Genomic DNA, 13,009 nt, shown 5'->3' on the forward strand with positions numbered 1-13,009 from the left:
CACCTAATGTCACATATGTTGACACATTATTGTCACTTTTAACTGCTTAATATTTTGTCATGATTATTTTTGTCAATTTCACCACACATTCATCATTTTTTTCATGATGGCAGTCAGTTCTAAACTCTTAAATCTTCCAAAATCCCACAAAATTCCTAAAATTACACAAATATGGGTCTGAAAATCATGGAATTTTAAAGTGAAGCTCCTGCAGGGACTGAAATCTGTCACATATTTTTAGATAAGTTGATGCTTAACATACTTTATAAATCATTTATAAGTGGAAGACAAACTATGGCACATTAATGTTGGCGTTGCTCTTTTTCCCGACCTATAATCTTTCTTCTCTGCATTTGGCTCGTGAACTAAAATGTGACGCCCATGTTGTGTAGACCAGGCGTTCTCTACTGGTCTCACCCTGGGACCCACATTTGACCATAGTCATTCAATTGTGACCCCATTTTTTTTTTTAGAATTCAAACACAAATAATTTTTTTCTCAATTAGCTGTTGAAAACACACGCATATAATCTTGTGTTTAAAACATTAATCTCTATATTTTCCTGTGTAACATGCATTTCACAGCATGAAATGCAAAAGAAAAGTTTCTTTCAAAATAAAAGACGTCCAACATGAGAAATATTAAGTATTCATTTATTTTTGACCAGCTGTACATCACCCACCCAGTACAGGTCTGCGACCCACTTTTGGGTCCCGACCCACCAGTTGAGAATAGCTGGTATAGACCAGGGGTTCTCAAAGTTGGAGTTGGGACCCCATTTGAAGTCACGAGACACTGAGGGGTCGCCAGATGCTTTCAAGAAACTGAAAATATTTTGTGAACAATTTAAGCCAATTTATTACCTTTTTTCTGCAACTACACCAAACTTTCCATATTTTAACCTATTTTCATCACTTTCTCTTGCTATATTTTTGCTCCTTTTAATGTATTTTTGCTACATTTCTCCAATTTTAACCATCATTATTTTTGTCCACTCAAATATACAACTTTTAACCAGTTTCTGTGGTTTTTAAAATCCCATTTCAACACCTTTTCCACCATTTTTGGTGACTTTGAACCATTTTATTAGTGTAACACTAAAGTCATGTGATCACCCACACAATCACTTTCCTAAAGCACTGCAGCTGCACTAGCGCCACCTGCTGCCAAATATGTTTTGTTTTTATACATTTTTAACATGGCAATATGTGACTCAATTACAAACATTTAGAGATTTTGTAATAAATTAATCTAAATTAATGGCTCAATATTTGCCACCATAAGCAACGTTTTGGTTTGTTATGATTACATTGTTCACAAAGCACTAACTTGCATTTAACTATATTCTTGCTTTTTTATAAACTTTCCAAAACAAATGTTTGTAATAAAATAAAAAAACATCACTTAGTATAGAACATTCCAGAGAAGCATAAACTGAACAGTGTAAAATAGTTTGAATATCTGCAGATATCATGAAATAAACAGTATTTGTTTAAAGTTATTATGTTTTTGGAGGCACTCGTGTGTTTTCTGTCTCGTGTAAATCGTTCAGTTATTTTGCGTGTATTTGTAGGATAGATATATGTGCGTCAGTAAATGTGTTTTATTGCTTATTATGAGTCATTTGTGTTTATCTTTGTCATTTCATGTATTTTTGTCGTCATGTTGTATATTTTATATGAGAATGTCTCATCTACACTGGCACAAACTGGATTACCTACATTATTTTTCTGTAATTATTTCATTACAATTAATGCGATTAAGTCCCAGCCCTAATTAATATACATATTAAATTCATGAACATTTTAGAGTTTTGTCTCTTCTGCTGAAATGAACAGAAACAACTTTAATTTAAAAAACAGTCAGTTTATTATAAACGATGACCTTTGAACGCAGCGTGAGATGCTAGAACATGTTTATCGTAGAAAACAAGAATAAAATCAGTTCACAGTAACGGAGGAACGCACAGCGGCAGCGTCAGAACACTCGGTCAAACTCCGTCTGACTGGTGGTGGCCGGGTTGCGGTTCTGATTGGGCGGCTGCTGGGGCATGTGACCCCTGCGTCTGGGCGGGGCCAGGTACTCAAACATGGACGTGTTGTGAGTGGACAACATGTTCTTGAGGTCGGAGGGCATGGGGTCGGACCAGAAGAAGTCGTGGTTGAGAGCATCGTCGCTGTCCGTCCTCTGGGCGGGGTCCAGGACCAGCAGCTTATCGATCAGGTCCAGGGCGTATGGGTCCTTCACGTAGGCCTTCAGACGGTCCTTCACCTTCCTCTTCTGACCTTTGGGAAGGTCCATCTTCTGATACAGCTCGTACTTCTTATCCACGTTGGGCCACACCTGGAAAGGAGGGGGTGGGGTCAGAGGAGGAGGGGTCAGAGTGGGGCCTACGCGGACGTGGAGCAGCAGCCTGAGCTCACCTCTGTAGTGATGGACCCACACAGCTGACTGATGAGGGTCAGCTGGTGCTGCTCAGTGTTTCCCTGCATGATGGGACTCCTGGTCCACATCTCTGCCATGATGCAGCCGGCCCCCCACAGGTCAATGGGGGGCCCATAATCACGCTCTCCTACAACACACACCCCCCTTTTTTATTTAAAGAGTCCAAAACAACACGGAAACGCCTCACATGCACGTTTTAGGACAATATGACAATAAGAATTTAGGGTAACGTGTGTGTTTGTGTGTGTGTGAGAGAACTAATTTGATCCCATAAATAATCACATTTACACACTATTTTCCACGGGAAAACTGGTGATGAATGTCTAGAACGTTTGACAAATCAATCCTGTTCAAAGTGTCTCGCTACGTGTAACGTTAAAGTAGTGACCGTGTTATCCTGTGACTGGAAATGAAAGCAGAAACGTGTAGTTCAGATTAGAGCAGGAACAACGCGTTATTGTATTTGTTCATTTCTTTTCATTGCTACTGACGTTAGCATTGTTAGCTTCCCACAGTAGCAGTGCTACATACATTATTAATGTAGTGGAACTAGTTCCCGTTAAACAACCATGACTGAATGTTTTATTTTAACACAGAAAAACACACAATACAAAATAGAAAACAAAATTTTCACTAATTACATTTTAAAAAGTAACCTTTTATTAATTTAAAAATGAATCAGTATATTAATCTAAAACTTGTTTTTGGATATTTACGGGGAAATGAGAGCGAGAACTGAAGTCCACTACACCTGGTTCTCATCCCCAGGTCCTGGAAGTTGATCACAAGAAACGAGGAGCAAACAATTACAATTACAATTAAATACAATCATTACACCACCTCTGGTTCCACATATCATGTGTATGTTTTACGTAACATCCATTCTTTGGTTTTGACTTATTAATGTATTAATAACATTTCAATTCACCAGTAATGTGACTTATGTGTTGCTTCTTTTTATATCTGGACCAGGAGCAAAACTCCACCCAGTCACCAGATTATCTGGATACTATTTGGACCATAACACTGTTTGGTAAAGTCTGTCTGTGTGTGAGATTAAAACTCTAGTTTCCCCGTTAATATCCAAATATTACACAAACAGAACAAGATTTAATTTTAAAACAAAAAAACAACTGCTTGTTTGTTTTAAATTAATAAAATTTTAGGGTTTAAAATGGAATAACTAAAAAACAAAGGATACACGGATCATCTGACGTGTTGGTTCAGATGATTATGGGTTCAGTCAAATGTGAAAAGACTCAAAAGGTACAAACACAAGTTTATCTGATGGTGTATTAGCTGAACTGGTGATCAGTTTATCTGGTGACTGATTTAGTGAAAAAACATGAGGCTGATTCTCTGGTTAAAGGTTTTATAAACAATCATATTTGTTGATTATTTCACAGACTTTCATGTGATTGTTCCTGTAGCTGAGGGTTAGCATTGTGGCTAACATCATGCTAAGCTAATCTCTCCCGTGTGTGTGTGTGTCTTACCGAGCAGTAGTTCTGGGGGTCTGTACCACAGCGTGACCACTCTGTTGGTGTAGCGGTTACCCTGGCTGTTCTTAGCTAGGCTAAAGGCTCGAGCTAAGCCGAAGTCAGCTAGCTTCAGAACGCCGTCTCTGGTGATTAGCACGTTAGCTGCCTTCATGTCTCTGTGGAGGATCTGTAGAAACAAACACGTGAATATTCTCCTGGTGCTCAGTGTGTGAGCGTAACCGTGTTAAACAGTGACTGTGTGAATAAACCTTGTTCCTGTGGATGTAGTAGAGCCCGTTGAGCAGCATCTGCATCACCTTCTTGATCTCAGCCAGAGTGAACTTAACGTTAGCGTTGCTCAGTAATCCCGCCAGGTCGTGTTCACAGAAGTCAAACACTAGGTAGATGCTTCCTTTGTATCTGTTGAACTGAGTGGCTTCACATCCACAAACACTAATCAGTTGTAATTCATAAAAACTATATGTTTGATCTTTTCTACTGACCTTTGGTTCTGCAGATCTCTATCAGATTAACGACGTTCTCGTGTTTGAGCAGCTGGAGGATCTTAATCTCTCTCAGAGCGGTGATTGGAAACTGAAAAACATACAAACAATAGCTTTAATCAACTGAACATAGAGAGAAAAACGTCTTTAAAAAAATACAAGTGTGTCAAACTCAAGGCCCGGGGGCCAAATCCGGCCCTTTAAAGCATCTAATTTGTCCCGCAGGAGGAACTACAAATGACAGAAAGTATAAATCATTGTGTAAATTATCAAATAATCCAGTTGTAGAAATCTTAAATTCACTAATTTAATGTTACTCTACATTATTTTTAAATTAATCTGCATTTTCCTTGGTTTATATCACATGAATGCAGTCATTTTTAATTACAAATTATGGAAAAAATCTCTACATTTTTCCACAATCTTGCAATGTCTCAAACAATTCCTCTAAATTACAAAAACAATTAGTAAAAAATCAAGATTTTTTGAAAGGACTGATATTAAAAACCAGGGAACAATAATATTCAGATTTCTCTAAATGACTTTCACGCCCCAAACTTAAACATTCATTAGTTTAGACCTAAAAGTTTTGCCCAACTCGTGGATATTCTTTCACATTCCCGCAGGTTTTTAGAAACATGGCAGTTGTGACAGATCACCTTATTGATTATGATCCATATTTAGTAAAAGCTGATCAGACAAAGACATCCTGTATCACATGTAGAGCAGACCTCACCCTCCATGGGAACATTTAAAGAAAAAAGACGCTGAAGACGCACCAGCGCTAGCATTAGCATCTCAGCTGCTCACTGACCATATAAGGGCATGATGTCATTAAACAGTGCGTTATTGTTATTATGCTCCGTAATCAGAGAACTTAGCAAAAAGATTTAAAGTTAGAAACTAGTTTAGTTTCATTATTTTACTCATCTTTAGAAAAACAGATTCATTACCACTAAAAAAAAGTAAAGTTGCCATGGACCAAACATTTATTATCTTATTTTAAACTAGGGCTGAATGATTTTGGAAAATAATCTACTTGCGATTTTTTTCCTCAATATTGTGATTGCGATTTAAAATGCGACTAATCTTTCAACATCATGTATTTTTCAATGAACGCAAGCAATGAATCAATTTCTTTCATAATAAACATTTTCAGATTTATTTAAATCTTAAATGGTAATAAAAATGTACATTTTAAAGTTTACAACAATAACGCAAACAAATCTGTGGCTTTACCTGTTCAACATTAGGGAATATACTACTATACTACTACTATTATTGATCCGGTACTTTATCAATACCTTACTTTTTTAAAATCAAACAAAAAACAATGTTTATTATTGAACATTTTTAACAATATGTCACACAAAATAAATGTAAAATACAAAATAAATAGTTCTAAATAAAACACTATAAATGTATAAATAAAACAGTAAAAAAATACAGTATAAATAACTTTATGTTAAAACACTAAACCTAACGAAACACTTTCACTTTGTTTTTTCTTCCGTCCTTTTTTTTTATTGGACATTTATTGCTGGTGATTGGTTTTTATTTTCAATTAATTTTTATTTAGTTTAAAATGCAACAAAACATATTATCAACAGTGGACAGACATTAACAAAAATTAATATACTTAGAGAAGAAGGCTCCTGTATAACATTTAAACTTTACCTAAAGAGTAAAAAATAAATAAAATAAATTCAAGACAAAATAAAGAAAGGTCAAGACAGCACAAATCTCTAGTTTAAACAAAATCAAAAACTTGATTTAATTTGTTTTATATTTGTTATTTTCTGCCTTCATATTTCATGGAGTTTAGTTTAATGTTTAATTTTTTCTTCTAAATGAAGAAAAAAAAAGCTGTTTTTGAATGAAGTAATTTTTTGTCTCCATTGTTTGATTTTGTTAAATTGATTACCTGATTAGTCGACTAATTAATTTATTTCTCACCCCTTCTTTCTCGTTCTCCATCAAAACTTTCTTCAGTGCGACTTTCTTTCCCGTCTGCTTGTGTTTGGCTTTGAACACCTCCCTGTTCAAAAATAATAAGACATTTTAATGTCAGCATTAATTCAGTGAAACGCTTAGTCATTATTAAACAGTGTGAGCTGCAGATAAATATTAAATATATGTACGGTCAAATGTTTTATAAGTGAAAAATGAAAATAAAGTCAGTCTGTGGAATCAGCTTCAGCCGTTTTCTTGTTGTGACGTCATAGGTTTGACTCGTATTCTACTTCCTGTTTCTGACACTCAATAACTTCCCATTCAGAGCTGGTTTCAGTGGACAGATCTGGTCCTGAGTCTTTAAAAAGTGCCTCTGGTGGAGCTACAGTCTGAATTGATCCAGTGGAGGTGAAACAGTGCATTAAGGCATGGCTTCATTTAAAATCATCGTTGGCTTCTGAATGGTCTGATAAAATTAACTTGTTTTATCACCACTAGGACTTTCAATAAATTTGGAAAATACATAAATATTAATAAATTATTTGGGGGAAAAGGCTTGAAAGTTCGCCTTATTTCAAAGTGGAGAACACCCATAACATCTTGAGAACCACTGACTGTATTAAAGGAACAAAGCTGAACAGTTTTTACCCCACAGATTTTTTTTTAAAACTCCACTAACCATTTTTTTTAAAGTGGACATATCATGTTAAATCCACTTTTTTAGCTCTTAAATGCATTTTGTTGTATATTTAGAGTGTTTAGAAGTACAGAAAAGTTCAAATTAATCTCTTCAGGTGCTCCATTGATATCTTTATTTTCTGTTTTGGTCATATTTTTCAATCTGTTTAGATTTTTCTATTCTCTATTACGTTTTTTGAACAATAACGTCACAGTATTTGCAGCAGAACTGCCAAATTAGTTCATCAACTCCAGGTCCAACACTTCGAGCAATCCGCCATTTTTATTTCTGGCTTTTATTTTGTAGTCCAAGCTCCAGGATGCAGAAGTTATGAGAGGATAAGTCAAAATGTTTGGTTGTTGGATGTAGTAACCCACACACTTCATTACACCGTCTCCCAGCATCAGAACCTTTTCAAAGTGTCTGGTTGAGTTTTATTTTTTATAGAAATGTACCACATCTGTGGATAAGGTCATTTTTGTGTGTGTGAAGCACTTCAATGATGACTGCTTCATCAACCTCCACCAGTATAAAGAAGGATTTACAGAAAGACTTTGTCTGATTGAGGGTTCAATTCCTTCTATCTTTGGAGACGACGAACAGAGCACTTCGGTAAGCTGTAAATAACGCTAAAAAGTGTGATGATAAGACGTCCCTGTCATTGTTTTGTTAGCATTAGCACCGTCTTCATATGTTAGCGCTGTGTGCTCGTTTTAGATCCTTGATGATATGGCCTACGTGATTTAATTTAAGTCTAAAGTTTTCATTAGTCATTTCATTTTGCCGTTTTTGTGAAAAGACTGTATTAAAATGCATTTCATGACGTTAGCTTGGCGCTAGCGTTGGCTCGGTGCTTGTGTTAGCTCACTTGTTAGGGTTCTGCAGGTTCATCATCATCATTTTCATCTCGCTCCACTGGGTCAGACTCTGGCTGGAACATGTAAGGCTGGATGGACAAGTCTAACGTTGTTGACATTTTGTAAATAACGTGTGAATAAACGCCGCTAAATAATCGTATCTCTTCTATTAAACTACAAAAATGGCCGAACAGGGTGGAGAGGGGGCGGGGTATGGAGTGTCTCATTTGCATTTAAAGAGACAGCACCAAAACGAGTTGCTCTTAGAAGCACATCAGAAAAGGGGTAGAAAAGTGGTGGAGCTATAATAATGAGGAATTCAGACCCAAGCATTGCAGTTCCGCTTTATATAGACAACTGTATGGTTTATATGTAAAAAGGAAGGATTTAAAGGCATGATTTGTCTCCTTTAAGTAATCGAATTGAACTAAACATTGAATCAGTGACTTCTCCCTATGTTGTCATTATTAATCTTTATATAACAGCTTATAAAGTAGAAAACACCTTCACATATTAGTTACATATCAATTAATCACAAGCGTTTTAATCAATATTTAGCTACTAGCTTTCCGTTTCTATGTTAAACTTTTATTCATGTATCAACATAAAACACAACTATAGGTATTTCTCTGCTTGTTGAACGTTTAAAGCTGACCTGTTGGTAATTTCTGCTGTTTTAATGGATGTTTATGAAACAATGATGGATCATGTCCGTGAATGCACCACACTGTGATGTGATCGATTGGTTTGGACTGTAACACGGATAATATCCACCGTGTGTAGGTTCAGGCTCACCCAAAGGTGCCCTGTCCTATCTTGGCCATCTTCTCATACTTGGAGAACTCGTCACAGAAAGGAAACTCCACTCCGTCGTAGTATTTGGACATTATGGCGGCCTCCCGGTCGGGCCTGGAAAACAGGCGATTACACACAATAAAACGCCTCTTCAGAAACATTCACAACACTAATTACATTTTAAAACATGCCTACATTAACACAACGTGGATAAACATATCATATAAAGTACGGAATAGTCATAATATTGTACTTTTCAGCCGCGGCGGCGGAGGCAGCGTTGCTGGTTTTGTCTCGCTGCATCTTGTTGATTTTAGTTCCGGGTTCAGGCCGTGACGTCATCCTCTTCTTCTATGGTTTGTATGTCTTCTTCTTCTATGGTTTACTGGAGGGTGGCAAACAACCGCATTACTGCCACCACTGGTTCACTGTTATTACTACAGCGTTTTAGTGTCTTTTGGCTAAAATAGATTTAGTCCGAATTTAGTCATCAGTATTTTATCAGTCATAGTCTAGTTTTAGTCTAATTACATTAAGATTTTAGTCTATTAAATCTGTTACACATATGTTTAAATACCATTGACTGGAAGATATGGGAGTGGTGGCTTGTGGTTTAGGATGCTGAGCTTGTAATTGGAGGGTTGCTGGTTCAAGCCTCACCTGAGCTGTTGTTGATGTTGAGCAAGTCCCTGAACCCTGAACTGTCTGTCCACTGCTCCTCAGTGATGGGTTAAATACAGAGGACAAATTCCATTAATGTTATAACATTACATGGCCAATTAAAGGCGAAAGCCCCAATTTAAAGATATCAAAATTGACAAATCGAATGTGATCGATCACATGATCACATCACGAGTTCTGATTGGATTTAATTTCATGTGACAAAATTGTGATTTATTTTGTGTTAGTTGACAAAAATATTAAATATTTTGCTATGGTTTGTGTTAACATATTTTTTGTTATTTTATTTGAAAATTGTCACATTATGATTAAACTATCCTTTTATTACTTTTATTTATTTCAAATCTTATGAGCAAAGATAAATAAATACAACATAATGCGCAAACCAATTAGATCACGTCACATATTTTCTAACATTGAGCTACTGAATATTTATTAAGGCTCAAATAAATCTTTAAAAAAAACATACACTGAACTAAAGGAAAAGTTTAGTTCAAAAGTAATGAAATGCTGCCCTCTAGTGGTGAGTTTGGAACTCTTTATATTGGCTGACAGACTTCAGTTAAAGAGAGAGCAAAATAAATATGGAATATTGGTTTCTTACATACATAAAAGGACAACAAAAAACACGAAAAGATCGCAAAAATACACAAAATGACTCACAGCACACGTTACAACAAAGAAAATGAACAAAATTATTGCAAAAATAAATCAAATAATTACAGAAAAATAAACACAAGGACACCAAAAACAACAAGGAAAATAAACAAAATGACTAAAAAAAAGAATTTCCAGAAAAATACAAAAAATGTCAAGAAAAACATGACACGGCATGTGTTTTTATGTTTTGTGTGTTTTTTGAGTTTTTATTAAACATTATGTGTGCTTTTGGATGTTTTTTCTATTTTTTATTTATTTTTTTTTAACATTTTGTGCGTGTGTGTTTTTTTTTTTTAAAGCTATTTTTACATTTTTGTGTGTTTTTGTCATTGTTTTGTGTGACTTTCTTGTAATTCTTTGGCATTTTGTGTCTTTGGAGTCGACTTATAAATGTGTTGATGTTTTGTGTTGTTTTGTGTGTCTTTGCTTACGTTTTGTGTCCATTATGAGTAATTTTGTGTACTTCTTTGTAATGTGTGTCTTTTTGCACTCACTAAAGCAGATTACTTTCCTCGAGCGTTGACGTTGTGCTGACAAATGTTTTTCTGTACAGATGTTTTTACTCTAAAGTACGTGTGTGTGTGTGTGTGTGTGTGTGTGTGTGTGTGTGTGTGTTCTATAATGTGACATAAACACGTGTATTCCTGCCGCTCTGCTCTCACAGTCGTGTCTTTCATTGTGCTGTGCCTGAGTCATGTTTTGTTAAATGCTGCACCTGAGTCACAGCACTTAACAAAACATCACTTTTCTGTCCTGGGTGCAGCTAAAGCCTGTAATTACAGCAAAGTGTAGCCTGTGGGTGTAGTAATCACATGACTGTTAATAAAAGCAGCCACTAACCATGAGGGAAGGTAAAACTTCCACATTAGTGTTTGAAAGCAGCACAAAACTCTCTTTGTCTCTCACTCAGTTTGTCTCACATGGTTCTTCAGAGGAAAGAAAGGAACATTAATGATAGATCTGTGTTTCTTTTTCAACTGAAAGCTGCTGGAAATTAACATTTTTATTTCATTTATCAGATATAGACAAAGTGTAGGCCTCAGAGATCAATAAATCAAACATCATTTGCTTCTAAAAAAACCTTAAAAGGTTGAAATGTTGCTGAAAAATGTGTTTTTATTCCCACTGTAAAAACTCTCATTTACTTTTACTGAGTAAAGTTTTGTACTTTGCATTGTGGGATGTGGAGCGTTTTCACTCCTCATTCTTTAGTATAAAACACACAAAATAGAAAAAAAAAAAAAAAAAAAAAAAAAAAAATTACAAAAAAACAACAAAAGAAATTACTTTTAAAAAACATACAAAATTACAGAATAATATATATATATATATAAAACTACGAAACTAATACAATTAACATAAAATAAAAAAGATGCTAATTAAAAAGATGCTCTTTCCTTATTGGATCATGAAGGTCTTGTATACTCCGAAACCCTTTTCTTGCATAAATTGGAAGTAAATAGCTTTCATTGTCTTAATGTTGATATTTTATTACACATTTATGTTTTAATTGATTTATTTAAAATAAACATACTTCATAAAATCAAGTGAAAATGTTCAGGTGACGTTTTTAAATCAAAAAGTAATGTAATAAACACAGAAATCTATTTTTTATTGAATCTCTGATAACAGTTTGTTTCATTCTATTTGTTTTTTTCTGATCATCTTATTTGCTCCTGCTTTCTTCATTTAGTGATTTTATAAATTCTATTAATGTTCACGTCACGTTCAACTTCTTCTCTACGCTGCAGCATTCAGAACAAAGAGGATATGGAGAAGGATCAGATCAAAGTGTGCATTAAAACGATGCTGAAAAAGTGTCATAAATAAAGGAATGTGCAATGATAAGACTTGAATGTGAGATATTTTCCCGTATAAAGGGATAAAGTGTTCTAAAGTGTTCTAAAGTGTTCTAAAGCCTCAGCAGGAGGGAGTCGACTCTGATATTTAGAATTCATCTTCATCTCAGTGGGAGGACGTCATCGTGAACAATCCTGGGGTTTATGTTGAAACTAAAAGAAAAAGTGTAGATGTTTCATCTTCAACAGAAACTAAAACCAATTAAAGAAGAAAATGAAATGTGTGCACATCACAGTGTTGTTGCAGAATATTCTGAAATATGTGGGTGATAAGTGATGTTTATATTGATTAAGTTTTAATCTTTAATGATTGGATCAGACGAGGTTTGCTGATGGGTATAGTGAGAGAGTGAAGTCCCAAAATACTGTGTTTTTGATGCCAAAACTACAAGAAAATGGCAGTAAAATACACAAAATCATGGAAGAAACACACAGAATGACTCCCTAAACACACAATATGAGGTAAAAATACACAAAATGATGCTAAAAACACAAGAAAAATGCGGTAAAATACACAAAATGACTGAACAAACACAGAATAAATCCTAAAACGCACAACACCATGAGAAGTTTATATTTGATAATTTTCCCAAATGTCCTGAGTTTAAACTACATCACCCTCCACTAGAGGCGCTGTAGCGCCACAAAAAAACATTATCATTAAATCTGACTGAAATGCAATAAACATTTACATTATTTAGAAGTTAAAATCATTTACAGATTGTAAAGCATAATAAAAACTATTTGGCAAATGAACAAATAAAAAATGTAATAAAACCTGAAGACAAATAAACAATAAATACAATAATTGATCTTCATTATTATTATTATTAAGGCTGAAGAAATGATTCGAAATCATTCAAGAAAAGGTCATTTAAAAAAGATAATAATAAAAATAAATCAATACAAAAAGTCTTTTCCTTTAGCCTATTAAAGGAAACCACACTGCTGTCTAATAAACAAAAGCAAATAAACAATAAAATAAGACAACGTTCTGTTATTATTATTAATTTGCACTAGTGCAGGAATTGTCTTTATTTTTAACAATATTTTCATGATTTCTATGTTATAAATTAGTTCTGTTGAAAGTGAGAAA

At 34.7% G+C, this 13,009-nt stretch overlaps 1 protein-coding gene across 1 annotated transcript; it reads right to left on the bottom strand.

Annotated features, from left to right (window-relative positions):
• Positions 1 to 1,845: 1,845 nt before the first annotated feature.
• Positions 1,846 to 9,084, bottom strand: cdk9 (cyclin-dependent kinase 9 (CDC2-related kinase)). Its single transcript, XM_028462178.1, has 8 exons — positions 8,967 to 9,084; positions 8,714 to 8,827; positions 6,386 to 6,467; positions 4,430 to 4,520; positions 4,196 to 4,362; positions 3,942 to 4,113; positions 2,424 to 2,572; positions 1,846 to 2,343 (listed from the first exon to the last, which is right to left on the bottom strand). The coding sequence occupies exons 1-8, from the start codon at positions 9,053 to 9,055 to the stop codon at positions 1,978 to 1,980; spliced, it is 1,230 nt and encodes a 409-aa protein (XP_028317979.1). The 5' UTR covers positions 9,056 to 9,084; the 3' UTR covers positions 1,846 to 1,977.
• Positions 9,085 to 13,009: the final 3,925 nt, after the last annotated feature.

The sequence above is a fragment of the Gouania willdenowi genome, chromosome 12 (genome assembly GCF_900634775.1).
Source record: "Gouania willdenowi chromosome 12, fGouWil2.1, whole genome shotgun sequence".
Classification (NCBI taxonomy): domain Eukaryota; kingdom Metazoa; phylum Chordata; class Actinopteri; order Blenniiformes; family Gobiesocidae; genus Gouania; species Gouania willdenowi.